At 60.9% G+C, this 27884-nt stretch overlaps 1 protein-coding gene across 3 annotated transcripts; it reads left to right on the top strand.

The window, feature by feature from the left end:
• Positions 1-26488, top strand: SOGA1 (suppressor of glucose, autophagy associated 1). Of its 3 annotated transcripts, none has more exons than XM_056354577.1 (15): positions 1-764; positions 8986-9210; positions 10798-10956; positions 13567-13629; positions 16500-17732; positions 18736-18852; positions 19025-19150; positions 19522-19752; positions 19922-20029; positions 20325-20492; positions 21554-21805; positions 21973-22044; positions 22431-22501; positions 22744-24193; positions 24289-26488. In XM_056354577.1, exons 1-15 carry the CDS (start codon positions 66-68, stop codon positions 24436-24438), a joined length of 5124 nt encoding a protein of 1707 aa, XP_056210552.1. In that variant the 5' UTR covers positions 1-65; the 3' UTR covers positions 24439-26488. The 3 variants fall into 3 exon arrangements, with proteins under 3 accessions (XP_056210552.1, XP_056210551.1, XP_056210553.1); XM_056354576.1 differs by having other exon boundaries at positions 2-764; positions 18733-18852; XM_056354578.1 differs by lacking the exon at positions 1-764 and adding an exon at positions 6754-8861 and having other exon boundaries at positions 18733-18852.
• Positions 26489-27884: the final 1396 nt, after the last annotated feature.

Raw genomic sequence — 27884 nt, 5'->3', positions numbered from 1 at the left:
GCGGGGCGGGCGGAGCCGCAGCCGCAGCCGCAGCCGGGGCCGAGCCCAGCGCAGCGCAGCGGGACATGGAGGCCGCTCCGGCGGAGCAGGGTCCCGCCGCCCCGCCGCCGCCGCCGCTCCCGGAGCGGAAGAAGAAGCCGCAGCGGGCGCCGTCGCCCGCCCGCCCCAAGGAGGTGCCCGGCTGGTCGCTGGCCAAGAGCCGGCGCGGCGGCGGCGGGGGGCACCCGGGCGCGGCCCCGCGGCTGGCGGCGGGCGGCGCGCACCCGCGGCGGGCGGGCGGCGGCAAGGACGGGCGCCCCGAGAAGCGGGCGGCGGCGGCGGCCCGGGCCGGCGGGAAGGGGCCGGCGGGGCGCGGCGCGCTGCGGGCGAAGGGGCGGTGCCGCGGGGCGGAGACGGCGGCGGCCGGGGCTCGGCGGCCGGGACCGGGACCGGGGCCGGCGGGGGGGCCGGGGCCCGGCCTGACCGACAGCAGCTCGGAGGTGTCGGACTGCAGCGCCTCGGAGGAGGCGAAGCTGCTCTCGCTGGAGCTGGGGCTCAGCGGCAGCGACGGCGAGTCCCCGGGCAGCGCCCCGCCGCCGCCGCCCTCGGCCGGTGAGGCCTCCCCGCTGCCCGAGGAGCCCTCGGCCGCCTCCATGGCCAGCAGCCGCCTGCAGCTCAGCACCTCGCTCGCCTTCTCCGACCTCACCGAGGAGCTGCTGGACGCCGGCACCGACGGGCTGCTCCGCGAGCTGGAGGACCTGCGCTCCGAGAACGACTATCTCAAGGTGGGCACGGCGGGGCACGGCGGCCCGGGGCGGGAGCGGAGCACGGCAGCCCTGGGTGCAACATGGCACGGTGTGGCATCCCAGGGCACGGCTCAGCACGGCTCAGCATCCCTGGGTACGGCATGGCACGGTGTGGCATCCCAGGGCACGGCTCAGCATCCCTGGGTACGGCATGGCACGGTGTGGCATCCCAGGGCACGGCTCAGCATCCCTGGGTACGGCATGGCACGGTGTGGCATCCCAGGGCACGGCTCAGCATGGTGCAGCATCCTGGGCAATATAGCATGGCACAGCGTGGCATCCCAGGACATGGGTCACCGTGGCTCAGCATCTTGGGCTTGGCATGGCATGGTGTGGCATCTCTGGGCATGGCGTGGCATCCCAGGGCATCAGCATGGCACAGCATCCCTGGAAACGGTATGGCATGGCATCCCAAAGCACAGCTCAGCATGGCACAGCGTCCCCAGGTACAGCGTGGCACAGTGAGGCATCTCTGGGCATAGCTGGGCACAGGGCACAGCTCAGCTCAGCCCAGCATGGCCTGGCTCAGCCTGGCGACACCACTGAGCGTAGCCTGGCCGGGCTCAGCTGGCAGCGTGGCATGGCTGGGTGCAGGGCTTGGCATGGCTCAGCCCAGCACGGCATCAGTGAGCATGGCCTTGGCATGGTATGGCTGGGCTTAGCTCAGGGCAGTATGGCACAGCTGGGGATGGCCTGGCGTGCTGGGGATGGGCTTGGGCTTGGCTCAGCTCGGCATAGTGTGGCATGGCTGGATGTAGGGCATGGCTTGCCTAAGCCTGTCATGGCCCAGCTGGACGTAGGGCAAAGCTCAGCTTGGCACAGCATGGCATGGCTGAGGCCAAGACCTGGCCTGTTCCAGCACAGCAAGGCCCAGCTGGGCATGGTCCACCGTGGTGCGGCGTGGCTGGGCACCACTTGGCTCAGGATGACATGGCACGCTTTGGCACAGGGCATGCGTTGGCACAATGTGGGCCAGCTTGGCCTGGTAGGACCCAGCAGGACATGACCTGCCCTGACATGGCATAGATGGGTGCAGCTTGGCTCAGCACAGCATGGCCAAGCCTAGCATGGCCCCAGCTTGGCGTGGCTCGGCTCAGCACAGCCAGGGCTGGCACAGCTTAGCAAGGCACAGCTCAGCATGGCACGGCTCTGCTCAGCACAGCTTGGTGTGGCTTGCCATGGCACAGTTTGGCCTAGCCCAGTCTGACATCCTGGGATACAGCATGGCATGACCTAACCCCGTGCAGCTGCGCACAGCTCAGCCTGGCACAGGGTGGGATGCTCCCCGCTGCTCTCCTGCCTACTGATGCTGCCAGACCCTGGGGAGATTTTCCAGCTTGCTTCTTTCCACTGGTTCCCCGGGGCCTTTTTCCAGGTGTGTGGCAGGCACATGGTGAAGCCAGGGCAGACATGCTGTGTGGGGACAGGGACACAGCTGTTCCGCCTCCGGTCACACATCGACCTGGTGCACCTTGGCACACGCTGCCTGCTGCAGGGTGGGCACAAATACCCACTAGATGCTGTGTCCCAGTGGGTTGCAGGCGTTTTGTGCACTCTGCTCTTCTTCAAGGTAGAGCTCTGGATGAGATGCTGGTGCAGTCACCTGCTGGGGGGTTCAGGGGTAGGTGCCACCTCTCGCTGGCTGCTCTTTGGATGTCACACGTTGGAGGTCAGGCCAGCTCTCAACCGCTGGTGCCAAAGTTTGTAAATGTGTTGGGATTATAGCTATGAGGTGGGAGCTAGGCATTGGGTGACGTACTGGAAGATGCTCAGTCAGGCCCTTTGTCCATTAGCAAAGCCCTGGTTCACAGCTGGTGTCCCAACTCCTGCCAGAATTAGCAGCAAGAGCTTAAGGGCTTTGATTTACAGAGAGCTGGAAAAATACAGATGAGGCCCCTCCGGTTTCCAAGAACACGCGTGCAAATGCTGCTGTTCCTGTGAACTGAGCAATTGCTTCCTCCGTTTCCACGTGATATTCTTTCTGGCAAGCTGCAGGCGTGCGGGGTGTGATTATTTACCTGCTGTGCGGGGTGGCAACTGAAATCGCCTGGCCAGGAGCCATGGGGAGAGCTGAGAGCTGCTGGAGGCATGCACCAAGAAACACCAGGGGGATGCTGGTGGTTTCTTCACTGTGACATCTATGTGTGCTCGCGCCAGCACATGGGTCTCCTCCCTGACATGTGCATCCGGCTTATAACCATGTTTCGGTTTTGTCGCTCACTTCTCCTGACGCTTGAGCAGGAGACTGCTGGGGTGGTACCCTGGCTCCAGCTGGGCAGAAGCCACAGGCAGACGCATGCAACCCTTGTGCTCCAAAAAAAAAGATGGAAGATTTGCCTGGTTTCTCCAGCAAGGAGCAGAAGACTGTGCTGGGCTGCAGCAGGGTGCTGGCTTGTGCTGTCTGTGCTAAAAATCGGGGGATTTGGGGCCTTATGGCAAAAATAAAGCCCTAACCCAAGCTATCGGCATCACCCGCCCTGCCACGCAGCCCAGGTTGGAGAGCAGCACGCAGGGACCCTGCAGGGATGGCCCCTGGCTTCAGCAGCTCCCCTCCCCTCAGGTGTGGGTGAATATCAGAGGCGTTATCACCTTATCAGAGATGACTTGTTTCCTAGGACTCACCCAAGTAGCTGCAAATTAGTATCTTTTTTATTTGTTCATTGGAGCCAGCTAAAACCTGGTGTGTTTTTAAAAAGAAATGAGGAATTTTAGGGGTGGGAGGATTTTGGCATGGGCCAGACATGTGTGGTGCTACTACGCCCATGTGATGCACACAGGGTTTTGGAGCTTCCTAGCAGAGTGCATCGCAGCCCTCGGTAACAGTGCCAGCTCATGTTGCATCTCTCCTCGGCTGCCATAATAAAATGTACATGTTTAAGCACACTTCACCCATTTCTCTTTGCAACCCAGATTTTTGCAAGGCTCTGCCTTCCTTCTCCTGTTCTGAGTGTACCACCTGGCCTGGTGTCTCCTCTTGCCCTGCTCTCGGGTGTGTGCACCTGCAGTGACCCCCCATAAATGGGTTATTTCAAGCATTTCTTCAAAAAGGGTGGTTTCTCACGTGCAGGTTGGATGCCTAGTGAGGGAGGGGACATCTCTGGGTGTCCTTGCCGGGTCTTGCCGTTGCTGAGCCATGCAATGGAGAGCAGTTCCTGGCCTGCTCAGTGGGCTGGAAAATGTGAGATGCGATACGGCAGCAGCTGCGGAGGGACAGGCAGACAAAGAGTGGGCACAGGAGAGGGTTTGGAGCGAGGGGAGGGGATGCCTGCAGACCCTTTCCATTGGAAGGGGCTTAGGTGAGGGCCAGGTAACGCTGGGAGCGCCGTCCTGCCTGCTCCCTCCTGCTCCCTGCCCTGCGTCACCCTGTGTCCCTCAGGGTTTGGGTGCGTTTCCCAGCTCTGTGTAGAAGCAGGTAGGGTGGGTGGATGGGTGCCTCATTTCCTGCAAGGCAGCTGGGGACTGGTGCATGGCACCAGCGAGGGCTCGCTGAGGGCATCACACAGGGGCACCAGGGTCTGCGTAGGGGACCTGGAGGTTGTGTCTGGGCAGCCTGGTTGGCGCTGGGTCCCAGCCGTGCTGCTGCTTGGATCCTGCCAGGCCACAGGGCCAGGGACCATGCCTGGGGGTCCCACTAACCACAGGCAGAGCCGGGGTGCAGAGCTCTGCTGTGTATCATTTCTCCAGCAGCCACTCTGGAAAGGGATTTGCAGCCTCTCGCCTGTTCAGATGCTGCACAACACGGGCTGGGCTGCGGAGAGCCCCCAGCTGTTTGCCTGTTAATTTATGGGGGCAGGTGTAAAGCTGAGAAATGTTGATTTTTTTTCCCCCGCTGATGTGCTGTGCTCTCTGCCGAGCGGGAGCTGGCGTGCCGGCCAGGGGCAGGGCTCAGCTCAGGCTGCTGCATCGAGCTCCAGCATGACATGGAGGGAAGGATGGCTGATGTTTACTGTCAGAGCTGGGCGAGAGCTGGTCTTAGTGCACCTAAGGAAACCCCTGTGTGTGACAATGACGCATGGGTGTGCCTTACACATCCTTTGAACCGTTGCACCCTGGCATGGGTTTGGGGTGAGCTGCGTTTACTGGGACCCCCTTGCTGGCAAGGGGACATGCTGGGTACCCTGGGCAATTTCCTTTTGAAATCCCCTCTGATTTTATATTTTTCCCTAGCATAATTCCCTGTTCTGTCTGACAGGGGCTCAGAGTTAATTGAAAGCTGCTGCTTTTGTCCTGTAATCTCAGAGGAAGCAGTGCTTGTTGCTCCTGGACGGTAATCCCCATCTTCGCACGAGGGATTGCAGGCTCTCCGGCGGGCGCAGCCGCTGCCAGCGCAGCCCCGAGCTCTGCACAAAGGCATCAATGCAAAACACACAGGCAGCTTCCACCCTTTCTCCTTGCTTGCATCTTGCGCTGAGGTTTGAGGGTGCGAATGCAGACAGGGCTGTGCTCCCCGGAGAGCCACCCGTCCGTCCCCCATGGACAGGCAGCTGCTGCTTGGCTGCACCCCAGAGTCTGGGGCTGCCAAAGCTGAGGGTGTATGCGCTGGCAGCAGCACGACAGCCAGCCATGTCGTTATTTGCATGATCCTGTTTTGTATCCATTGCTGCTTTCTGCTTCTAAAAGATAGCGGATCCTGCTGAGGAGCTGCAGGCGTTGCACAGCGCAGGTCCCCTGGCTTGGTCTGAGCTTGCTGCATTCTTGCAGGCACCTAAGCCAGCATGCAGCTCCTCTTGGGCAGGAGATTAAAGGGTTAACTCTGCTGCTGCAACCCATGATGGGTCTGATCTGCATTTTGGGGTGTGCTCAGCCTTCTTCACTGGTCCCTCTCCTGCCAGGGCCATCGCCCTAAAGCTCAGCCCTTTCCAGGTCTTGCCCTGCCTGGAGGTGCCGATGTCCTGCAAGTGGGCACGGTCACATGGACAGGGCTGTAGCTGTCACCTTCTGCTGTGAAAACACACCGGGGTGTGTGGGGGGGTGTGTGTCTGAACTGGACCCAGGCAGTTTGCATCCCACCTTACTGCTTCTTTAGTTTCCTGAATAATCTTCCCAAGGAGAGACAGTGTCTCCGAGGTTTGCGTGAAGATGGCTGAAGTTATCTTGTCTCTTGGATTCCTCCATCGAGTGTAACCTGGCTCCTGCAAACACAAGTGGGGTGTTTGCTCCTGCACACTGTTGTCCCTTGGGCAGTGAAACAAGTCTCCCTGGACTGCAGATCCCCAGCATCTTTTCCAAGACAGGTGACTTCTAGTGTGAAAACACCACAAAATCTTTGCTGCGACAGGGATGGGGTGAGCACGGATGCAGTGGTGGATAACCCTGGAGGATGGAGGGGGCGAGCAGCCCATGGGTGCTGGGAGGCTCTGACTCTGCATAGGGGTGGGCGCCTTTTTGATTATGGGACAAGTGGCGGAGCCTGGCAGTCCCCAGGGGCAGTTGTGTGGGAAAGAAGTCATTTATCTTGTCCTTGTCTCTGTTTCACGCTTCATTTACCATCGCTTATGGTGCTTCATGCTCGCAGAGCCCCCCTGAACTGGGGATATTTCTGTGGGGTTCCTCCTTGCGGCTGGCTCAGCCCTCACCTCCATCCAAATGGATTTTTTTGCTTTGATTTTGCTAAGCTGGGCATCAACTCCAGAAAAAATGTGCAGATGCAAAGGGTGAGGCTCAGTGGCCATCACAGACCCCCAAAGCCATAAGGGGACCTCTCTGCACCCCATGCGCTGCCTCCAGACACTGTGGGGCTGTGCCACCCACGGCAGCCTGGCACAGAGGAGGTCAGCTTTGCCATCCTAAATTCTCTCCCAGTTTGCTGGCATTTTCTGCTCTGCACTCCTAATCCAGTTACTATGGCTGAGCAGCACGGCTTGCCTCTGAGGAGCAAGCTTGGGGCAGGCTGTGCAGCTGCTGGGCTGCAGCCACTCAAGGGTTTATTGGCATTACAGGGTGTGGGTGAATTCCTGCAGCTGGAGCAAAGGGAGGCACTGCTTTCCCACCCCCCACAGCGCTGGCCTGGCTGCAAATCCCTCCAGCCCTGATCCCTGGGGAAGCACCCTACGAAAGAGCCGCTCAGAAGCTCGTGCTGGACATGGCCTCCCTGTAAAATAACGGTTGCTACAGCCCGAGGTATAAACAAGCAGCAGCTCTTAGCATGGCAAGCCCAGGCGTCCTTCCAGCAAATGTGAGGTTTGGTTGGGTTTTTTCCAAGGTCCCTCTCCCTGCCCTGCTGGGCTGCTGCCTGGGGAAGCCGCATGGCAAACGGGAGCTGGCATGGTCAGCACTGGAGCAGGACGCAGGCAGCTCCATGTGCACCTACAGTCATATCCAAGCCACAGTTCGCGTGACTTTGGTGGTGAAAGGTTGTTTTCCACCACCCTGTTGCAGAGCAGCTGCTCGCCTCTGATGCAGAATGGATTTTTTCCCGTGAAAACTCCCAAGGAATAGATCCCATAAACCAGCTCCCCAGTCTGGTTTGGCTTCCGGGGGTTTTGCTGGTGTCCCCAGGGCCGTGGCGTGGGCAGTGCTGGCAGTGGGTTTCCGTCAGGTTTGTCACCCTGCGGTGCATCACAGCAGTCACAGGGCTGTCTGCGGGCGTGTGTGGTCCATCCCTCGAGGGTTTCATGCCTGAGCTGTCCGCGAAGTGTTTCAGACACATACCTGCAGTGGTGCCCCTTTACAGGATGGTCTCCAGCTGTCCCTGGCGCAGCCCAGCCAGGTGTCCCCGGGACACCCCACTGCCCATCTCGGTGCCTTGGGGCTGCTTCTGCCCTGCTGTTGTTCTCAAGACCCCCAGCAAGAAGCAGCGGTGGAGGGCGGCAGGACACTGGTGGCTGTGGTGCCGCCAGGCTCCAGCAGCCTAGGCCCAGAGATAATCCGGGATTGTCTAATTGACGTTCCTTATTTGTCACATAGTGTTTAAAGCCAACAGTGAGCGACTGTGACTTGTCCCCGCAGCTGCCTCCCCCCCTCGCCAGGCTCAGCTTTGCTTTTTGGGGGAATTCTTGCAGCTGGGGCTTTGTCCGGGCTGGGTGAGCATGGCAGCAAGAGTGCCAGTGCCTGGCAGAGCTGGCGTGGTGCTGCTGTCTCAGGTCGTTGTCATGGGCAGTCTCGGGAGCAGTGGGGTCCTGTCCCACTCTGCCTGGGGTGAATCGGGGCAGTGCATCCCCTCTGCCTGTGCTGGATCCTCCTCTTGTCCCTTCCCTGGCCGTGACATGGTGCAAGCCAGCAGCGTGAGCCCCTCACATCTCGTGGCAATTGCATTTGGCAGTGATGGGAGGTGTTTAGTGGTGCAGCTTTCTTGGCAGGAAAACAGATGCTTGATCCCTTCCCAGGAGCGTGCCAGGTCCACTGGGTCTTGTCGAGGAGAACAGCCGGTGAGACCACTGGAGCGTTTGCTTGGAGAATTTGGGTCGAGACCGTGTTCACAGGGACGTGAAAAGAGCTTTGGGCAGCACAGCCTGTGTGGGTCCCCAGGGACCCGAGGGGACAGTCCTTGAGCATCCCCAATGGCTGTAGCCCTGTGCTGGATGGGGAAGTGGCACTGTGGCTGTTGCAGGGGATCCACAGCAGTCATGTGCCACAGACCCGGCGGAGGGTTTGGGTCAGCGCTGGTGCCAGCAGGATGTCATCCCATTTGCAAGGGGCAAATCGCTGAACTGGGTCCCCCTTACTCCCCTTTCCAGTCTCATCAGCTCTCATGGTGATGAGCCTCTCCCAGCCCAGCGATTTGCCCCTTGGTGGCAAAACAAGGGGCAACCCCTGGTCCCCAGCACCGGGAGCGTCTCACTCGTGTCCCTGCGTTGCCTCCCCTGTCCTCGCCTGCCATCTCCTCCTTCCCTCGCCTGCCTCCCTGACACATCTTTTCCAAAGACAACCTACATTTTTCTTGCCGTGGCTGCCGCCTGTGCTGCTCCTGCAGCTCCTCTCCCTCCCCCACCTTCCTCTTTCTTTTACCGCAGATATTTACAGGCGCCTGTGTTGGCTGTCCCCACCTTGGGTGGCTGGCTTGCCAGTGCGTGATGGTGCTTAGCTGGCTCTGAGCCCTTTTCCTGCAAGGATGGGGCTTGACCCGAGGGGTCGAAGGTCTGTGAAAATGGCTCGTGGGATGGAGGAGGGCAGGGCAGCCATGGTGGGGAGGTGTCCCAGGGGGAGAAGAGGGGAGAGCAAGCTGTGGGGTCTGTCCCCTCTAACACACATCTCCTCGCAGGATGAGATTGAGGAGCTGCGTGCCGAGATGCTGGAGATGAGGGATGTCTACATGGAGGAGGATGTCTACCAGCTGCAGGAGCTCCGGCAGCAGCTGGACCAGGCCAGCAAGACCTGCCGCATCCTGCAGTACCGGCTGCGCAAAGCCGAGCGCCGCAGCCTGCGCGTGGCACAGACGGGCCAGGTGGACGGCGAGCTCATCCACAGCCTCGAGCAGGACGTCAAGGTGAGGCTGGAAGGGCGACATCCCCATCCAGGCAGTCCCCATGTCCCCCAGAGTGGTTTATGGTGACGAGGGGGTGGCAGGGGATGCTGGGGTGCAGGGAGCTCTGCAGGATTGCGCTGTTTATGAGGTTGCTAACGGGGGCATTGCCATTCCCCGCTGGCAGTGGTGATATGAGAAGTGGGGAGCAGTGCTTTCAGCTCACACGTGGTCTGGGCATGGGGGCCTTTGGGAGGATCCTGAGGGTGGAGAGGGCCAGTGTTGCCCAAGGATGGGGGTCTCGTAATGCCATACGTGAGGTTTATCCTGTGCAGGCTGGAGCCCAGCCTGATCCTGTGCCCCAGGGCTGGGCTCCCTTATCCTGCACCAGTGGGGACAGGACGGGGCCACCACCGCGGGCTGGAGCAGCACGAGTGCACGGGGAGGGAGCCTGGGGACCTGGGGGCTGCTGCTCTCGGCTGTCGGGGAAACTTTGCAGAGCCCCGGGCACTGCGGCACCACAGGCTGGGCAGGCACGAGGGCATTTCTGCGGGGTGATATTGCTTCACCCTCTCCAGCTCCTGGCCCTCAAGGAGCCGCTGGTGCCAGTGAGTGTTTGCTGAGGGCTCTCACCGACATGGCTGCTGCCAGGAGTGGGGTGCAGTGACAGCTGGGGACAGCTCTGCAGGGACAGGCAACTGCTCAAGGGGTAACTTCGGGGTTTTGAGCAGAAAACAGCCAGTCCCAGAGCCGAGGCATGCCACAAGTGTAGGGCTGTGAACCCACCTCGCACTGCCCATCCCTGCTGGGGGCCCGATCCCCTCCCCAGACCACCCAGCAGCCCCCAGCTTGGGGTGCTGCTGCCAAAAACACCCTCCTCCAGGTTCTCCCTTTCTGGGGGAGAAAGAACAGCCCATCCTCGGGGGAAACATGAGCCCAGCCCACAGTGGGGCTTGCTGCTGCCTCCACAGTGCTCGTGCCCCGGGCTGGGCAGGAGACCGGGGGAACTGGGGACAATTTTTCCCTTCATACAGATGCGGGAGCGAACACTTCATGCCATTAAGCTCCCTTTATGCCAGGGGCTGCTCACTTGCAGGGATCTGGAGTGGGGGGTCCCTGGGCCTTGCCCAGGATGATGGAGGCACCCTTCACCCCGGGGGCAGCTGCTGTTTTCTTCTGTAATGTGATGCAGCAGCTCAGCTTTCTCCTGGCCTGCACAGCTGCTGCCAGTAGTGAGGGGCTGCCTGCTCTGGTGCTACCCACCAGGTTTTCCAGCCTTTTGGGGGCTTTTCCAGCCTCATGGTGTGGAAAAAAAATACAAAAAGGTGACAAGCATCTTGCAGTATTATGTTAGGACTGGGAAAGGCAGGGTTGGGTTGGGGATGGGGATGTGGAGCAGCATTGCAGCTGGTGAAGGGGGAACAGCAGTCACAGCATGCGAGCAAGGGGGCACACACAGGGACCAGGGTGTCACTCGGCACAGTGTCTGCTCCAAAGGGTCTCAGTAACAACCTGATGATCTCTGCATGAGGATTGTAGGTGCCCAGGCACTGCGGTCCCAGCCCCATGCGTGTTGTGCCCAGTCTGATGGCAGCCCTGTTGTGTCCCCAGGTGGCCAAGGACGTCTCTGTGCGGCTCCACAATGAGCTGGAGGCAGTGGAGAAGAAGAGGATCAGGCTGGAGGAGGAGAATGAGGACCTGCGCCAGCGGCTCATCGAGACTGAGCTGGCCAAGCAGGTGGTGCAGAATGAGATGGACAAGCTCCGAGAGGTGAGGGGGACTGGTAGGCATCCCCAAGGCTCTGCCCATAGCAGGTGTCCTGGCCCTGCACTGCAGGATCCCCCATCCCTGCTCAGCATTGCTGAAACCCAAACCATGCTGCAGATGCTTGCGAAACCCGAGCAGCACCTGCCCTGGGTGAGGCATGCTTCGCCCACCCTGCAGGCATGGGGTGGCTCTACTCCATCCTGGGAGGGCTACAGGACTTTTTGCCTGCACTAGAGCCACTTTATATGTCCTCCGCCACTTGCTCAGCCCAGCCACCTGGGCTGTGCCCAGCTCCCGCTGGCCAAAGCTCTGCACGATGTGTGGAGTCTGTTGTGCTCCTGGCACAGTGCCCAGTGCTGGCCCTATCCTGCCTGCGTGCTGCTGATTCAAGTCATGCTGAGCCATGGGGCTGCATGGCAGGGATGTCCTGGCGGTGCTGTGGAGCTGGGAGGGTGCACAATCTCATCAGTGTCCCGGGAAGCCGTGTGCCGCGCATGTGCCCACAGGTCCAGGGTGTTCCATGCCATGCCTGGTTTGGGACCAGCTCCCAGACAGGAGGATGTCATCCTTGGTGACAGGAAAGGCATCCTGGTGACAGTCTGGGCTTGTGATTCGTTGCAGCACTTGTAACCCACTTCCCTGCTGCCCGGGATGCCTTTGGTCCCTGGGGAGCTTAGGGAAGCATCCCTGGCAGAGCCGTCAGGGCAGCGCATGGGAGATGTGCCGTGGCAGAGCTCTGGCCCTGCTCCCGCTGAGGATGGGGACATGATGCAGGGACATGATGCAGGGAGGGGGCTCTCTGCCCACAGCAATGCCCCCTCCCTGTGCGGCTGGGCAGGGAGCCAGCACGCGGCTTGGGGTCTCTGGGGCCGGTTCCTGGCAAGCCACAGGACCCAGCTGCAGTCACACCCATCCCCTCTGCAGCCCCCTTCTCGTGGGGTGGCACAGAGCAGCGTCACCCTAGATCTTGTCCCTCCTCTGCACAGCCTCCGCTAACAGGCGTGAAATGGCTTTCCCAGCAGCCAGCGAGTGCAGGCTGAATAACAAACGGCAGCAGCAGGAGCTGGGCTGGAGGACTCTCGTGTGTGAAAAACAGGCAGAGAAAATGGTTGCGTGGTCAGTGTGCAGGGAGACCTGAGCGGCAGCTGCTGCCTTGCCCTGGCAAAAAGAGCGTGGGACAGGACACAGCCCCCCTCTGCAGCTGCGTGAGCCCAAGGGGGACGATGCCAGAGCACAGCTCCCCAAGCTGGGGGTGGCATGTCCCCAGGCGAGCAAGGGCATTGGGGTTACTCACTGATTGCAGAGCGATAATTAGACAAAGGAGTGAGTTAACAGCCCTCCTCCACCTCCTCGCTGCTGCTGGAGGGCACAGAGCGTGGCAGAGCTTGTTAGCAGCCAAGCCAGCAGAGTGGAGGCTGCGCAGGGCCGGGCTCGCCCCTCAGGGCTGATTATTTCTCCCTTCCAAGAGACTTCTCCCATTATTGGATAATTGCTGGGATGGGCAGATCATCCCCAAAGGCACATGCATGTGCCCCTCAGGCTCTACCCCGCCTGGCATGTCCTGGGGAGCAGGTCGGTTCAGGTACCCGGTGCTAAGCCTGCCACATCGAGCTTGACCGAACAGACCCTTAGGCATGGCCACCCCAAGGGATGCGCCCAAGCTGGAGCGATGACAGGCACCGTCTGCCCCAGGGTGCTGTGCTTGGAGCTGCTTTGGGCTGGGTGATGCCCTTTGCCAGCCCTGGTCCCCAGCACGGTGGGGGCGAGGGATGCCGACGTGGCACAGCCAGCCCCCGGGAGAGGCTCTGCAGCAGCAGCAGCTCCAGCGATGGTCGTGGCCTTAATAGGAAAGCCTGGAGCCCAGCACCTTGGCACAGGCAGCAGCTTACATTTCACAGCTGCTTTCTTTGGCTGCTGGGCCTCAGCGCCAGCTTGGAAATAGGTCCAGGGTGGCTGCACGGATCAGCCAGCACTTGGGGGGCTGCGTTGATGTTCCTGAGGGTTTTCCCCCAGCTGCCCTCCTAACTGGCTTTGCTCTGGGCAGCTGCTCTTCTCCCCCCCTTCCAGTCTGCCTTACTGCTCTGACTGGCCTCCCCATCTCCCAGCTGTCCTCGCTGGCCTGGAGATTGTCTCTGGTGTCACCAGAAGCAGTGAGGGCAGAGTCAGCATTGTCCTGCGGAGGAGCCCTACCCATAGCTGTGACCAGGACATGTCCCTTGCTTGGGGAAGAGGGGATGGGGAACATCATCATCTGCTGCTCCCATGCTGGCATGCCCCAAGAGCCACCCCTTGGCCTGGGGGTTGGATTCCCCGCTCCATCCAGCCTTGACAGGACCGTGACTCAGCCTCTCCACGGCTCATTTCCTGCTCACTCCTGCTCTCCCACTGCTCGCTTGCCTGCGGGGGGAATTTCTGGCCAGACCTCATATGATGCTTACCAGTCCAGCTCCCTCAAAGCAAAGGGCCTCAGCCCACTGGGGCTCTGGTGTTTTCCTGGGGTTCACAAGCAGCTGGAGAAATCGGCATCAATGTCTATCCACGCTGGGTCTGTCTGTCCGTGCCACAGTGCCATGCCATCGCTGCGGCTAACAACTCGTTCTCTCCTCTCTGCAGAATTCCCTGAAGAAGCGGGGGTCTCGCTCCATCGGGAAGACCGAGAAGAAACCATCAGTGCAGGTATTGGCACCAGCTTGGCCGGGGCACGCCACGGTGGCCCACCGGCACCCCAGGTCGTGGTGCCAGCTGGGGACCACTCCTGGCTCAGAAGTAAACCTGGGCATGGCAGTGCCATCCCCTGGCTTGCAGGGCTTTCCTGCCTTTCAGAGAGAGCATAAGGGAGGGATTGATGCGCTGGGCCATCCTCTTGTCCTCAACCACTCCCTTGTCTCATTTATCAATGGAGTATCAGTGGCTGGCTGATGGCTTTAACCCTTGCCGTGTGTCAGGACTGCAGCAAGGAACTGAAGGACTTTGGCTTTTACACTGCGAAGCTGCTCCTGCTCTTGGGCTGCGGCTGTTGCAGCCTGGGTCCCTCCTGCCTGTGCCAGCAGCCGTGCTCGAGGGTGGCCCTGGGGGTTTGGGGGAGCTGAGGGTCCCTGTGGGGGGCAGCTCAAGGCCACGGTGTCCCTGGCCCATGCTGGGGCCACGCGGGGAGGGGGATTTGCTGGGGCAGCAGGATTTCAGCTGTCACTTGCGGTTGGGCTGAGCTGCTGTGACTCGCTAATGCTGTTACTGGGGCTCGGAGGGGCAGAGCTGCTGTTGCGGGAATAGAAATGCAAGTGTTTTAAGACTGGAAAAATCCTCTTTCAAAGGCAAAAGACCTGAAAGGTTTATTTTGGGGAGTAGATCTTCTTCCTCAAAGCCAGGGCAGAGAGGGAGACCCTGTAAAGCCACTCCTGCCACATGCTGCTGAGAGCATCTTGTGATGAGGACCCTGAGCACCCCCGAGGTTTCTGGCTGACCTGCATCATTGCTGGCACAGCCCACGCCGTGCAGGGATCCCCAGGCCCTCAAAGACTTCCCCCTTTTGTCTTTTATTTATCATCTCCCTTTAACTCCGTCCTTGAGAGCCTTTTCAGACCCGCTGATGGTCCCCAAGTCCTGCCCCCCATTCTGCCAAAGAGCAGACTGTGGCTTTGCACCTACACTCGGCTGTGCCCCAAGCAGAGGGGGTTGTCCGGGAGCCCCTCCATCACCCCCCTTCCCGAGGCTGAAATGCAGCCCCTCGTCTGCCTCCTCCTGGGGCAGGAAACACGCCCCAGCCCTGGGCCACAGTAAAACCCTCCTCTGCTTCCCACACCCCCGCGGAGCTGGGACCCCTCAGCCTGGGGATGCAGGGCTGGATGCGGTCCCAGCTGTGTGCTGGGACTGATGCTCCAGGAAGGAGCCGGTGCTGGAAGGCAAACCCCGAGCTTCCCTGGGTGCAAATGCCCCTGATGTGGCCCCCGCCAGCTGCTCCCTTTCCAGTGCAGCCATGGCCTGGTGCACCATGGGCACAGATGCTCGTGACTCATCCGTGGCTTCTGGGCCCCTTTCCTGCCTGGCTGCACTGGGTGAGCATCGGCACTCACCAGAAACACAGCTGGGGGGGGGGGGGGGGGGACAGGCTCGATGCTGAGCTCTGCCCCAGACCCTAGGAGCACTCAGGTGGTTTTGGGGATGTGCGTGTCCCTCCAGTGATGCCAAAGGGCAGAGGGACATGTCAGACTACTGTGGGTTTTTTTCCCCTGGAAAAACAGGAACTGAGGTCATGTCTGCCCCGGCAGCTAGAGCTGCCCGCACTGGCCCTCCCCTAATCTCTGCAGCTAATTAGGGGGGGCATGGCTTTAAAGCGCCTTAGCGAGGCCATGTCTCCCTGCACAAGCACAGAAGAGCAGCAGGGTGGTTCCTGTGGTCATGGTGGGGTGTTTGGGGAGTAAAACGGCACCCCAAACTCCTGGGGCCCCCGCGGTGCCCCTGGCCTTGATATGAGCAGCCTGGGAAGTCTGCAGAGTAAATTGCTGTGGGGTTTGGAGGGGGGTGAATGTGGGCACAGCTTGGGGGGCTGAGAGGTCAGGAGCACCCGAAGAGGGGGATGGCTTGTTTCTGCCAGCCAAGGAAGCGGGAAAAGGGGATGAGTTCAACCAGGCAGAGAGATGCCAGGGCCAGCAGCCACCTGGCAAAGGGCTTGGCCGCCTCCAGCACCCATCCTGGGCTCCAGCAGGTGCCACAGGGTGCGGGTCACAGCCCAGCAGGTCCCCTCCTGGCAGCTACCGCACCAGAGCTCGGAGCACTCAAGTGACCCCACGGCACAGGAAGCCGTGAGCTGGACGTCAGGAAATCCCGGTCCCTCATCCAAAAAGCTTTCCAAAGCAGAGAAACAGTCTGCCTGGGCAAACAGCCGAGATCCTAACTGCTAAATTTAAAAAAAAAAAACACGTGCAAAAACAGTCCCAAGAAGCAAAGAGGCATGGGAAGGGACCGGCAAGCTGATGCAGGAGGTTTGCCTGGGTTTTCTGTCCCCTGGCAAGGTGGTGGCAGCAAGGATGCGAGCTGGGCACGGGCTGGGACTTTGGGAGGTCTCCAGCCAAAACCACTGCTTCCCTGCCCTGTGATGGAGCACTGGGGGCTGAGCAGGAGGCGCAGACCCTGGCAGGGGGTTTGCACCAGCAGCAGTGCCAGTTGTTTCAGCATTGCTAGCTTTCGGGAGGAAACCTTGTTGATGGCTTTTATTTTGCTCTGTGGAGCCTGACAGCTTTCCCTCCCCTCCTCCCCGCAGTGGATCAAGCTGCAGCAGGGCTGGTCTCTGTCCCCACATCCCTGGCGGTGGCTCAGTGTCCTTCCTGGAGCTACAACATTGGGTCTCCTTGCCCAGGCATCCTGCCCTGTCTCTGCACTCTCCCTGAAAGCCTCCAGGATGGATCTCAAAGTTTATTCCCTTCCATGAATGGGGGCTGCGGCTTCCCCAGGATTACTAGGGTGGGAGGGCAGCATGTCCCCAGGGTTGGCTCAGAGTCCCCATGGCCCTGGGAGCACTTTTGTAATGCCTGCGTCCTCTTGGTCCCCAGGAGGACAGTGCAGACCTGAAGTGCCAGCTGCATTTTGCCAAGGAGGAGTCGGCCCTGATGTGCAAGAAGTTGACCAAGCTGGCCAAGGAGAATGATGGCATGAAGGAGGAGCTGCTGAAGTACAGGTCCCTGTATGGGGACCTTGACAGCTCCCTCTCTGTGGAGGAGCTAGCCGACTCTCCCCATTCCCGGGAGGCTGAGTTGAAGGTCCACCTGAAGCTGGTGGAGGAGGAAGCCAACATCCTCAGCCGGAGGATAGTGGAGCTGGAGGTGGAAAACCGTGGGCTGCGGGCGGAGATGGATGACATGAAGGGCCAGGGGGACAGAGAGCTGCCGGGGCAGGATGCGCGGTTCCTGGTGGGTGTCTCAGGCTGCGGGGACACAGGGGACACGGTGGCCGAGCTGCGCCGGCACCTGCAGTTTGTGGAGGAGGAGGCCGAGCTGCTGAGGCGCTCGCTGCTGGAGCTGGAGGACCAGAACAAGCTCCTCCTGAATGAGCTGACCAAGTATAAGTCGGACCATGAACTGGACGTGACGCTGTCGGAGGACAGCTGCTCAGTGGTCAGTGAGCCCTCGCAGGAGGAGCTGGCCACAGCCAAGGTGCAGATCAGCGAGCTGAGTGGCAAGGTGAAGAAGCTGCAGTACGAGAACCGTGTGCTGCTGTCCAACCTCCAGCGCTGCGACCTGGCCTCCTGCCAGACCACCCGGCCCATGCTGGAGACTGATGCTGAGGCTGGAGACTCAGCACAGTGCATCCCCACCGCCGGCTGGAGGGACGGGATGGGCAGCGGCGAAGCTGATGGGCAGGACAGGGTGCCCAGTGGTGGGAAGGTGCCCGATGGTCCCGCCAACCTGCTCAAGCCCAAGGACCTGGAGACTTTGCTGGGCATCCGGGACCAAGTGGCGCTCGTCAGCAAAGCGATCGATGTCTTGATTTCAGATGCCAATGGCTTCACCTCTGGGCTGAAGGCTTGCTTGGACAACGAGTGCATGGGGGGGCTGCTGGGTGAGGCGGTGGGTAGCGGTGGCGAGAGCCCCAGCGATGCCAAGCTGATGAACGTGCTCCTCATGCGGCTGGGCGTGCTCCAGCAGGACCTGGGCTGCTTCGCGAGGAGGGTGGATAACCTCACCAGTGGCCTCAGGGAGCACACGGACTCTTTCCCCTTCTCCGGCCCCAGCAGCCACGATGCCACCAAAGAGGGACTGCAGAAGGAGCATGCCTCTGACTTCCAGGTACGGGCTTCTTCCCATGTCCCCTGCAGGAGCTGCCGCTTTATTTGCTGCCCTGTTTCCTCCCGCTTTAACGGAGCAAACCCTGATCCCCAACGTAACCTCCCTCCAGCCTCTCCAGAGCAAACCCCAGACTAACACCTCGCTGCATGCCAGTGGCACCGGGAACAAGGTAGGACTCTGCTCCAACAGAGTGTGCCCAGGGCAGGAGGCAAGGACATCCTGGCGCATCCCGGCACGGGCTGGTGGTGCCGAGGCTGCCCTGCCCACAGCCAGGGCCTTTGGGTACCATCCTGCCTTAGCAGGGACCAGTGTTTTGGCTGTTGTCCCTGGCTCAGCCCAACATCCCCAGCTCAAAAGTCCTTTGCTTATTGGGGATGAGCTGGGTGGGAGGAGAGCAGCCTGCAGCCTCCTGAAAGCAGCCCAAATTGTGAGGACCCCAGCTGCAAGAAGCCTTAGCCCCTAGTGGTACCCAGGCAGGGTAATTTGGAGAGCAAAGACTCCAGGGCAAATCTGCATCCAGTGAGGAGCGCCTGTGGAGCAGCAGAGCTCACGCCCTGCTTTCCCCCTCCTCCCCAGGGGGGGCCAGCTCGTGCCAGGGGCCAGGGATGTCGCCGGTGGTGGTCAGGGCTGCAGACACAAGCCCCTTTCTGGAGCACACTCACTTGTTCAGAGTCCTATTTTTCTGCATGTGGTCCCACCAGCCCCAGGTCCCAGTCTCCCCAGTCACTGCATGGCACCGTAACTGGTGTTTGCACATTTTTTCCCTCTTTCTCTCTTTTTTCCCCTTTCCCCAAACAATCCAGGCCACGTGTCTCCTCATCCTGTGTTTCCTTTTGGTTTCTGCATTGTCTCCCGCCATGGTGATGAAGCTCCTTCTCCTCATCATCCTTTTTGTTGTCTTGTAGTTCTTTACTGTTTCGGAGACCCATTGTTTTGTTTTCTGGCTTTTTTTTCTTCCCGCTCTTTTGGTTTGTTCTCATTAACTTGCCCACGCATGCAGCAGCCTGATTTTAGGGACACCGACCCTTACCGCATCCCCCACACCAAGGACACAGACCCCGTGCATCCCCGGAGCTACAAAACCTGCCGGCCTGAGGAGAACAACTCCTACGCCACCGAGGTATGACACGGGCTGGGGAGCTGTGTCCCCTTGGCTGCCAGGTTGGGGACAGGGCTGCGGGGACGGGCTGTACCTCTTGAGGGCTGGGGACAAGGGAATTGCAGAGCCCCGCTGGGAAGGGATGTGGGGAGGCACAGCCCGCCATCCCCATCCCCTCCCCGGGCTGTTTCAGATGAAGGAGCTGCAGCTGGTGCTGTCGGAGGCCAACGAGAGCCTGCGGGGACTGCAGGAGCAGCTCTCGCAGGAGAGGCAGCTGAGGAAGGACGAGGTGGACAACTTCTCACAGAAGATCTGCCAGGTGAGTAGGCAACAGCCATGATCCCTGGGAGTCAGGTGTCCCCACACCCACAGCCGTGCCACCTCCAGCCCCAGGCTGATGACCCACCTGGGGACCCAGGTGTCACCCAGGACCGCACACATAGCATGTCCCATCTTCAAGGGGCACAGGGGCTGAGCACATCCTCCTTGACATGGGTGTGCAGCCACGCAGGGCTTCTACCCATGGCAATGCCTCAATGACCCTGCTGTCCCCAGCACGCTGCCAGGGCATGGCAGCTTCCCGGGGGTGTTAAATAAGGGGTTGGCACCAGGCTCAGCCCAGACCCTGGGGCAGAAGCACCATGTCGCTGCCACCAGCCCCTGTCTCAGAGCCTGTGCTTCTTTCTGCAGCTGAAGGAGGACCACCAGAAAGCACTGCTGCGGCGGGAGTTCGAGCTGCAGAGCCTGAACCTGCAGAGGCGGCTGGAGCAGAAGTTCTGGAGCCAGGAGAAGAACCTGCTGGTGCAGGAGTCACAGCAGTTCAGGCAGAGCTTTCTCCTGCTCTTCATGAAGCTCAAGTGGTTCCTCAAGCACTGGCGCCAGGGCAAGATGGTGCACAATGAGGGCGAGGACTTTTTGGAGGTACTGTGGGCTGAGGGGCTTCCACCTTGGCTGCCATGGAGGGGAGACCTTGCCGTTGGGCATCCCAGGGGCTATCCCTCATGCCTATGCATCCCACCTGGGGCTGCTGGGATGACCCCGGTTCCTGCTGTGGGTCCCCTCATCACCCCAGCCATGGTGTCTCCTGCAGGTAAACAGCATGAAGGAGCTGTACCTGCTGCTGGAGGAGGAGGAGCTCGCCCCGCAGCAGCAGGCAGACAACAAGATGTGCACCGGGGACAGCTGGACCCCCAGCACGGTGAGTGGGGTCCCCACAAGCCCAGTGGGTGGGCAGGATCAGCCCCCACTGCAGCTGCATGGTGTGGGATAGCAGCTCCTCTCGGGGTGCGTGGCTGAAAGGGGATGCTCCCCCCTGGCATGTCACCCCAGGGGGTGGTCCCCTGCCTTGGTGGCACCCCCTGTCCCTCACCCCACAGGTGGGCAGCCTTCGGGGGTGGGCTGCAGAGAGGGCAGCTCCCACGGGTTCCTACCCCATTGGGTCTCCTCCAGCATGGGACCCCAGCTCCCTCTGCTCACCCCTGATCCCCCGGCAGCCCAACGAGTGCATCAAGACGCTGGCAGACATGAAGGTGACCCTGAAGGAGCTGTGCACAGAGCTGCGGGAGGAGCGGCGCGGTGCCAGCGAGCTGCAGCAGCAGTTCACCAAGGCCAAGGCTGCCTGGGAGATGGAGCGTGCCGAGCTCAAGTGCCACATCGCCCAGGTGGGAGCCCCGGACACCCCACGGGCTGGTACAGCTCCTCCTTGCCTGGTGGGGATGTGGGGCTGGGGCTGCCTGTGCTGAGTGCCAGGCGCTGGCTGTTGGGCAGGGCTGGGAGGCGGGGTGGCACTGTGGGAATCTCAATTAGCAGCCACTCCAGCAGGCAAGTTTCTATAGCAACAGTGCTGGCATGAAAATCTGACTGCAGAGCAGCAGAGGATGCTCTTTATTCCTCTGCTGGATTTGTCTGGGGTGGGTAGGATGGTACCCGTGCTCACCATCCCTCCCCAGGATAGGCATCTAGGAGTAGCATCAAAGCACTCCTCTCTCCTCTTGCAGGTGATGGCGCAGGTGGGGGCTCTGCACCCCTGTGGATGCATGTCTGCAGCGAGGGCAGGAGGTGGAGGGAGGGCAGCCTCGGCACTGGGGGAAGCTCCTGCCTGCAGAAGCAGTCCCACCAGTCCCCCAGCCCTGCCTTCAGGGTGATGAGGGTTTTCCCCTCCCTCGCACTGTGCTGGCAGCAGCCCATGGCCGTACATCAGCTTCGCTCCCCAGAGTGGGTGCCGGCACCTTTCAGGCATGCAGGCAGAGCTCAGCAGCAGTCCCCAGTTCCCCTCTCTCCCACCCCAAAAGAGAGCTGCCGTGGTGGCAGCACCCCAGTTTCAGGTGCCTTCCTGGCTGCCAGCAACAGCAGCATCCTTGGCATCTGCTCTGCCAGCCCTGCAGGTGATGCTGCCCCTCTCCAGGAGCCAGGTCCAGCAGGCAGGATTGCAGGCAGAGCACAGACGAGCAGGCAGGACATTCAGCCTGTGTCCCACTGGGTGACCGTCTGCCGGGCCGTGTGGCATGACGTGGCTGCAAGCCAGGGCTGGCTGCAGCTTGGCTGTGCCCACGGGCGAGCCGTGCTGTGCAACACAGCCCTGGGGACACGCTTATTGCCTGACCCAGGCAGCACGGGGTCTGCACTGGGAACCAGGGTGCCCACAGCCTTGCCCCTTTGCTGGGGATGTCCAGCACCACGCTGGAGCCATGGGTCCCCCACAGCCACCAACATGTCCCTGCAGCTGGAGTCGAAGGCAGGCAAAGGGATTGCAGAGCGCGCGCTGCCTGACTGGAAGGTAGCGTTGAAGAGGGAGCGTGAGGAGCACCAGCATCTCCTAGCCGAGTCCTACAGCGCTGTCATGGACCTCACCAAGCAGCTGCAGATCAGCGAGAAGAACTGGAACCAGGAGAAAGTGGAGCTCCTGGCCCGCTTCAAGGAGGAGCAGCAGCAGGCAGAGCAGCAAGCGAAGGACCTGCAGAACAAAATCAACCAGGTATGGTGTCCCCGCATCGTGAATATTCCTCCAGCCTCTGCCACTTGCCCTCCATGTGTGTCCCAAGAGCACGCACTCAAGGCACACACTGAGGGCAAGCAGCAAATGCTTTTGCTTGCCCAAAGGGGCACATGTTGCACACATTGAGTGACCAACACATTCTCCAGTTGCAGAAAGGAGCCAACCCATGGGCACTGAAGCACTCTGAAATGGAGAAGCACAGCAGCAACTGGAAAGAGGTGTGCAAGAGCAGGCAGAGGGCTCTCGAGATGCTCGTTGGGCTCAGGTCTATGCTCAGGGTTAGATGGGAGATCCCATTGTGAACCCCAAGTAACACCCCCTTGAACAGCAAATGAGGCTGCAAAGGGGAGCACCAGGGGCTGGGGAGAATGAGAGGGTGGAGAGCATGGCTGAACCCCAAGGGCTTCCATGAGGTTATAAAAACTTTATTTAAAATAGACATGGGTACAGTAAGCCCCATGTAGCCCTGGGAATGGGATGCCAGGCCTGGTTGCATGGGGGAAGTAGTGCTGGAGAGGAGCAGGGTGCAGCCTCTGCTCCAGACCACCTGTGTGCTTTGGTCCTGTGCTTGCCGACACCAGAGCTTTCTCCTGTGTCCTCCTAGGCTCTCAATGAAAAAATCACAGACAAAGAGACAATTTCTGAGGCAGAAGCCAAGGGAACCAACCTCAAAAGGTACGTGCACTGGTGTCTACATGGTCCCTGGGGCATGGAGGAGGCTGCTTGGGGCTCTCCCCAGGCTTGGCAGCCCCAGCAGCTGGGGGCAGATGCAGCCATGGTCCAGGGTGGTCCTGGATGCCAAGGGCTCCCATGAGGAGCAGGACGTGGGTGCTCAGGAGGGGTCCCGTTGGGGTGGGAGTGAGGTGCCAGACTGCTGCCCAGTCCCCTTGTGAGCCCCGTCTTCTCTCCTCCCACAGGACCAAGTCCGTTTCCTCCATGTCAGAGTTTGAAAGCTTGCTCGACTGTTCTCCCTACCTCCCTGGAAAAACCACACCGGGGCTGGGTGACCATTCCCGGGCCAAAAAGGCGTCTGCAGCTGCCCAGTTGTTGCCCAGTGGGATCCGGGACAGCACCGGCGTTCCTCCCTCAAACTGTACATATGTGAATATTGAGCAACCTTCCCCCGACAGCCTGGCCAAGGAGAAGGTGGGCATCTCCTCCTGGGACTACTCGCGGGCAAGCAGCCTCTCTGGGCATGACCCAGCCCAGAAGCAAATGCAGAGGAGCTACACAGCGCCTGACAAGACGGGGATCCGCATCTATTACAGCCCCCCCGTGGTGCGGCGGCTGGAGGCACCTCTGGTGCACAACAAGGAGGGAAAGATCATGATCGAACCTGGTTTCTTGTTCACCATGGCCAAGCCGAAGGAGCCGGAGGAGTCAGCCAGTGCTGAGAGCACCTACAGCCAGTGGCTGTGCAACTTCTCCAAGCAGCAGCGAGAGCTGCTGGATGGTGGCACGGTGGAAAGCACAGTGCCACCCGTGCCCCGCTTTCCCCCGTCGCTGCACGACCTGGAGATCTCTGGCAACATGAGTGATGACATGAAGGAGATCACCAACTGCGTGCGGCAGGCCATCCGCTCCAGCTCACTGGAGAGGAAGGTGAAAAGCACCTCCAGCCAGACAGTGGGGCTGGCCCATGTGGGGACACAGACCATTCAGACGGTGAGCGTGGGCCTGCAGACCGACCTGCCGCGTGGCAGTGGTGTGCATGGCAAGAGCTGGTCCCCACGCAGCTCCTCCCTTGTGTCCGTGCGCAGCAAGCAGATCTCCTCCTCCCTGGATAAGGTCCACTCCAGGATTGAGCGGCCATGCTGCTCCCCAAAATATGGCTCTCCAAAGCTCCAGAGGAGGTCTTCCTCCAAGCTGGACGCCTCCAAGGACAGGAGCCTCTGGAACCTGCACCAGAGCAAGCAGAACGGCTCTGCCTGGGCTCGCTCCACCACCACCCGTGACAGCCCCGTCCTCAGCAACATCAATGACGGCTTGTCCAGCTTATTCAGCGTGGTAGAGCATGCAGGCAGCACCGAGTCCATCTGGAAGCCGGGCTGCCCTGAGAGCAGCAGGGCTAAGCCTGAAGCCCCCAAGTACGGCCTCGTGCAGGAGTTCTTCAGGAACGTCTGTGGGCGGGCACAGAGCCCCACTGCCCCTCCGGAGAAGAAGGAAGCCACCGGGGAGGAGGGCAGCAAGAGAGCTGAGCACCCCAGCCCAGCCGCCCACCACCCAGCTGAAAACATCTCCCGTGTCTTGAACAAGAAAGTCCTCAAGCAGAGCAGCTGCGAGGACCCCAAGCCCTCATCCCCCGGCCAGGGGAGTAAGGATGCAGCCCTGCGGGACCCCGACCTCATCTCGGCTATAGCCAGCGAGGTAACGAGGCAGGGTGCCCCTCGGGGTGTCCCACCGTGGCAGGGGACACGGTCTCTGACCCCTCTAACCCCCCTGTGCCCTGTCTATCTTTGCAGGACACGGCCTGTGACTGCAGCTCCCAATCCCTCACTTCTTGCTTCGCCCGGCCATCCCGCTCCGCCGTCCGCCATTCCCCCTCCAAGTGCAAACTGCACCCCACGGACCCCCCCAGGGCGGAGGAGAAGCTGGGGGTCTCGAGTGAGTGAGGACGGGGGACCGGGGGACGCAGCGTGCCTGCTATCCACTCTCCTGCTGGAAGAGCACCCGCGCTGACACCCACCCCGCGGGGGCCCCTCTCGGAGGCAGCGCGGGCGCATCTGTCTCCTAACCGTCCCCTCGCCCCCGGGGACGCTTACGAAGCAGATGTCGGAGCCGCAGGCTGCCGGTAGCCCCGGGGCGCGCGGGGATGTCCCGCCGGGGTGGCTGCTTCACCTCCCGTCTGTGCGGAGACCTGCTCCCTCAGAGCCACTGCCAGCACTGGGGGGTCCTCCCCGGTGCCCACCACCCCGGGAATGTCAGCTGAGACCCCACCGTGCGAGGGCTCGCCGGGGCCCCGAGAAGGGGAGAGCAGCGGAGGGAGGCTGCTCGGGTAGACAGGGCAGGGCTGGGGCGAAGCGCGGCAGGGAGACCGTGTGGGTGCGATGGATGGAGGCGCGGTGCCGCGCTGGCCCCCAGGGCGGAGGGTGCTGGCTCCGGTCCCTGCGGCCGCTGCCAGCGCTGCCCGCCCTGCCCGAGCCCCGGCGCATCCCTGCCAGCCCCGATTGCCGTGCGGTTGCATCAGCCACGGGGCTGCGCGTGCTTCCCCGGGCAGGAAGGAGGCGGGGAGGGTCTCTGCGGTCACCCAGGCTGGGCTGGGTGGGGGGCCCTCCCTGGCCACCCTTTTGCTCTGGGGTGGGGGGCAGCTGAGGGCCTTCACTGCTGGGAAGGGTCCAGGCAGTCCCCCTGGCTCGTCCAGCTGCAGAGACGGCGCTGGGTGCTCAGCGTGGGGGGAGGCAGCGTGTGCCTGCGTGTGTGTGTGTGTGTGTGTGCGCGCACTCGTGCGTGCGTATCTCCTGCCGCCATCCCGAGGGGCCACGGCTGTGGTGCCCCCTGCATTGCACCCACCTCCCTGCCTGGGGCCATTTGTAGTTATTTGCTCCTCCAAGTGCTGAATATACTTTTTTTTTTTTTTTCCCCCCTCTACTTTTGGCTCTGCCCAACTCCGGACAGCCTGCAATGTAAAACCAAGTGCATTTTAAAAATACCGAAATGAGCTATATTGGAGATGCACCAATTGGATTAAGAGATTGTGGGTTGGGAGGCTGCAGTATGGCCAACGGTCTGCGCCATGCGTCCCTCGGTCACCACCAGAAAAAGCCTTAGCCAGGGAGGGAGTGGGGGCAGCAGCCACAGTCCCTGTGGTGGTGCAGAGCTCCTGGAGCCAGGGGGCTGCATCCCAGCCCCATGCAGAGCAGCATTGTTGCCTCTGCAGCCCCAGGAGAGAACAGCAATTTCAGAGGCGGCTGCCTGACCTATTTTCAGGCTTGCCTGCCGGGGCTATTCGCCCAGGTGGAGCTGCCTGCAGGTGCCTGTGCCTCCTGGGGCTCTGTGCATTGCTCAAGGGCTGTGTATCTTGCTCTAGGGGCTCTATACATTGCTCCAGGACCTCTGTGCATTGTTCTGGGGCTCTGTACACTGCTCCAGGGGCTCTGTACACTGCTCCAGGGGTTCCGTGCATTGCTCTGGGGCAGTGTACGCTGCCCCAGGGCCTCTGCGCGTTGCTGTCATCTTGCAGCTTCACTTTAAAAATGCTCCTGCGGCCGAAGCTGCTGCCCCCTCCCGTCCAGCCGCACACTGCCCGCGGCAGGCAGGCTGCATCACTGCCACGTCGCAGCCTCCGTCAGCATCTCCGCGACGGCCACTCACTGCCTGTGTCTCCGGACACACCAGCATCAGCCAGGGCCCAGCCGGCCCAGCACCGATGGCCTTTTGCTCCTGCAGCGCCTGGCCGGCCCCACGGGGACCCTTGTCACCCGGGTGCGGGACGCGCGGGGCAGGCGCTGCCCACCCTCACCAGCAGCCGGGGCCAGGCAGCATCCCTGCCTGCCGTGAAGTCAGGTCTCTGCACCCCGGCAGGCGCAGCACTGCTGCAGGCGATCTCCTGCTGTACATAGATCCTTTCGGGGTGTTTTTTAGCATTTTCATTGGTAATGGGGGTTTTGGGTTTGTTTGTTGTTTTTGTTTTGTTTTTAAAAGACTCTCTACATTTGGAATGTGGTTTCTCATTTTTACAACTGCCTTTTAATTATTTGTAATATTGGTCAGTTCCGTCTTACTCTGTAAATAGCGGTGCTGCGCATTTCCCGCGGGGCTGGGGGCTGAGCCGGGGCTAGCAAGGGATTGGCAGAGGCAGTGGAGAAAATTTGCTTGAGGTGTGGAGATGGCTGATCCAGCCCCAGCCCCCCCCAGCCTCTGCCCCTGTCTTCCCCACACACCAGTGCCCAGCCCAGGGCAAAGCCCAAGGTGCTTCGGGCAAAACCACGCTTTCCCCTGCCCTCTCCTCCTGCTGCTTCTCACCAGTCCATGCCAAGGTCGCATGAAGGGCACCTTCTGCCCTGATGACGGGCCCCCTGCCTGTCCCATCCTGCACCCCTGTACCATGCCTGCTTGTCGTGTGATGAATAAAGGCCCTGCAACCCCTCACCTGTGCCCCTGGTGCTGCCTTCCCGTGCTGCGGTGGGGTGACCATGACGCCTGTCCTGGCTGGGGAGCCAGTGCTGCTGCGGAGGGGAGTGTGGAGTGGCTGGGTCCCTCTGTACCCACCACCCTGCAGCTGCCCAGCCTACACACAGTGTCCCATCCTCTCCTCACCCGCCTGTCTCTCCCCAACACCATCCCTGTGTGCTGACCCCGACTGTGCCACACCACCAGGGCTCCTTGTCGTTGCCCATGGGTCCTCCATGGCCTCACTGCCAGGGTGGTCACCTCACATCAGGCTCCTCTCAGCTCTGCATTGTTCTTGTGATGCTGGTGTTCCTCATGCCTCCCCTGTCCTGTCCCATCCTGCCCAGCAGCCCACCCCAGCCCGCACATGGACCCCATGTCCCCTTCTGCATCACTGCCCATGGCTTCTTGCCCTTGTGCCCCTCATCACCTGCAGGTCCCAGCTTCCTCCAGGCTCACTAAGTAGAACTGTCCCTCCCTGAGGTCCTCCATCACCCACCATGGCCCACCTCTCAGTCTTTTGCTCCTGCATCACCCTTCATGTCCCATCCCTTTCATCCCTGCTCTTTGATCCCCCATGTCCCATACTTCTTGCTTTCCATCCTCCATCACATTCCTCTCTTCCTTCATGTGTTCTTCCATTGCATGCTGTGTCCCATCCCTCTTTATTCTGCATTCATCACCCACCTAACCCAACCCAGCCCTCCTTCATGTGCTCCTTCATCACCCAGCCATCCCATTCCTCTTTCCCATGCTCTTATCGCCTGCCATATCCCATACTTTTTCCTGTGTACCTCCATCATTCATGTCCCACCTCTCCTTCCGCTGCTTCTTCATTGTCCACCAATGCTATCCATCCTCCCTGTGCTCTTGTCACCCACTGTGTCCCATCCCTTCTTGCCATCCTCTTCCACCACCAGGTCCCATCCTTCCTTTCTGTGCTCTGCCG

Source organism: Falco biarmicus, chromosome 10 (assembly GCF_023638135.1).
Source record: "Falco biarmicus isolate bFalBia1 chromosome 10, bFalBia1.pri, whole genome shotgun sequence".
NCBI classification, from domain to species: domain Eukaryota; kingdom Metazoa; phylum Chordata; class Aves; order Falconiformes; family Falconidae; genus Falco; species Falco biarmicus.
Note: the sequence above shows the minus strand (reverse complement) of the source record. Positions and strands in the feature narration are given on the sequence as shown.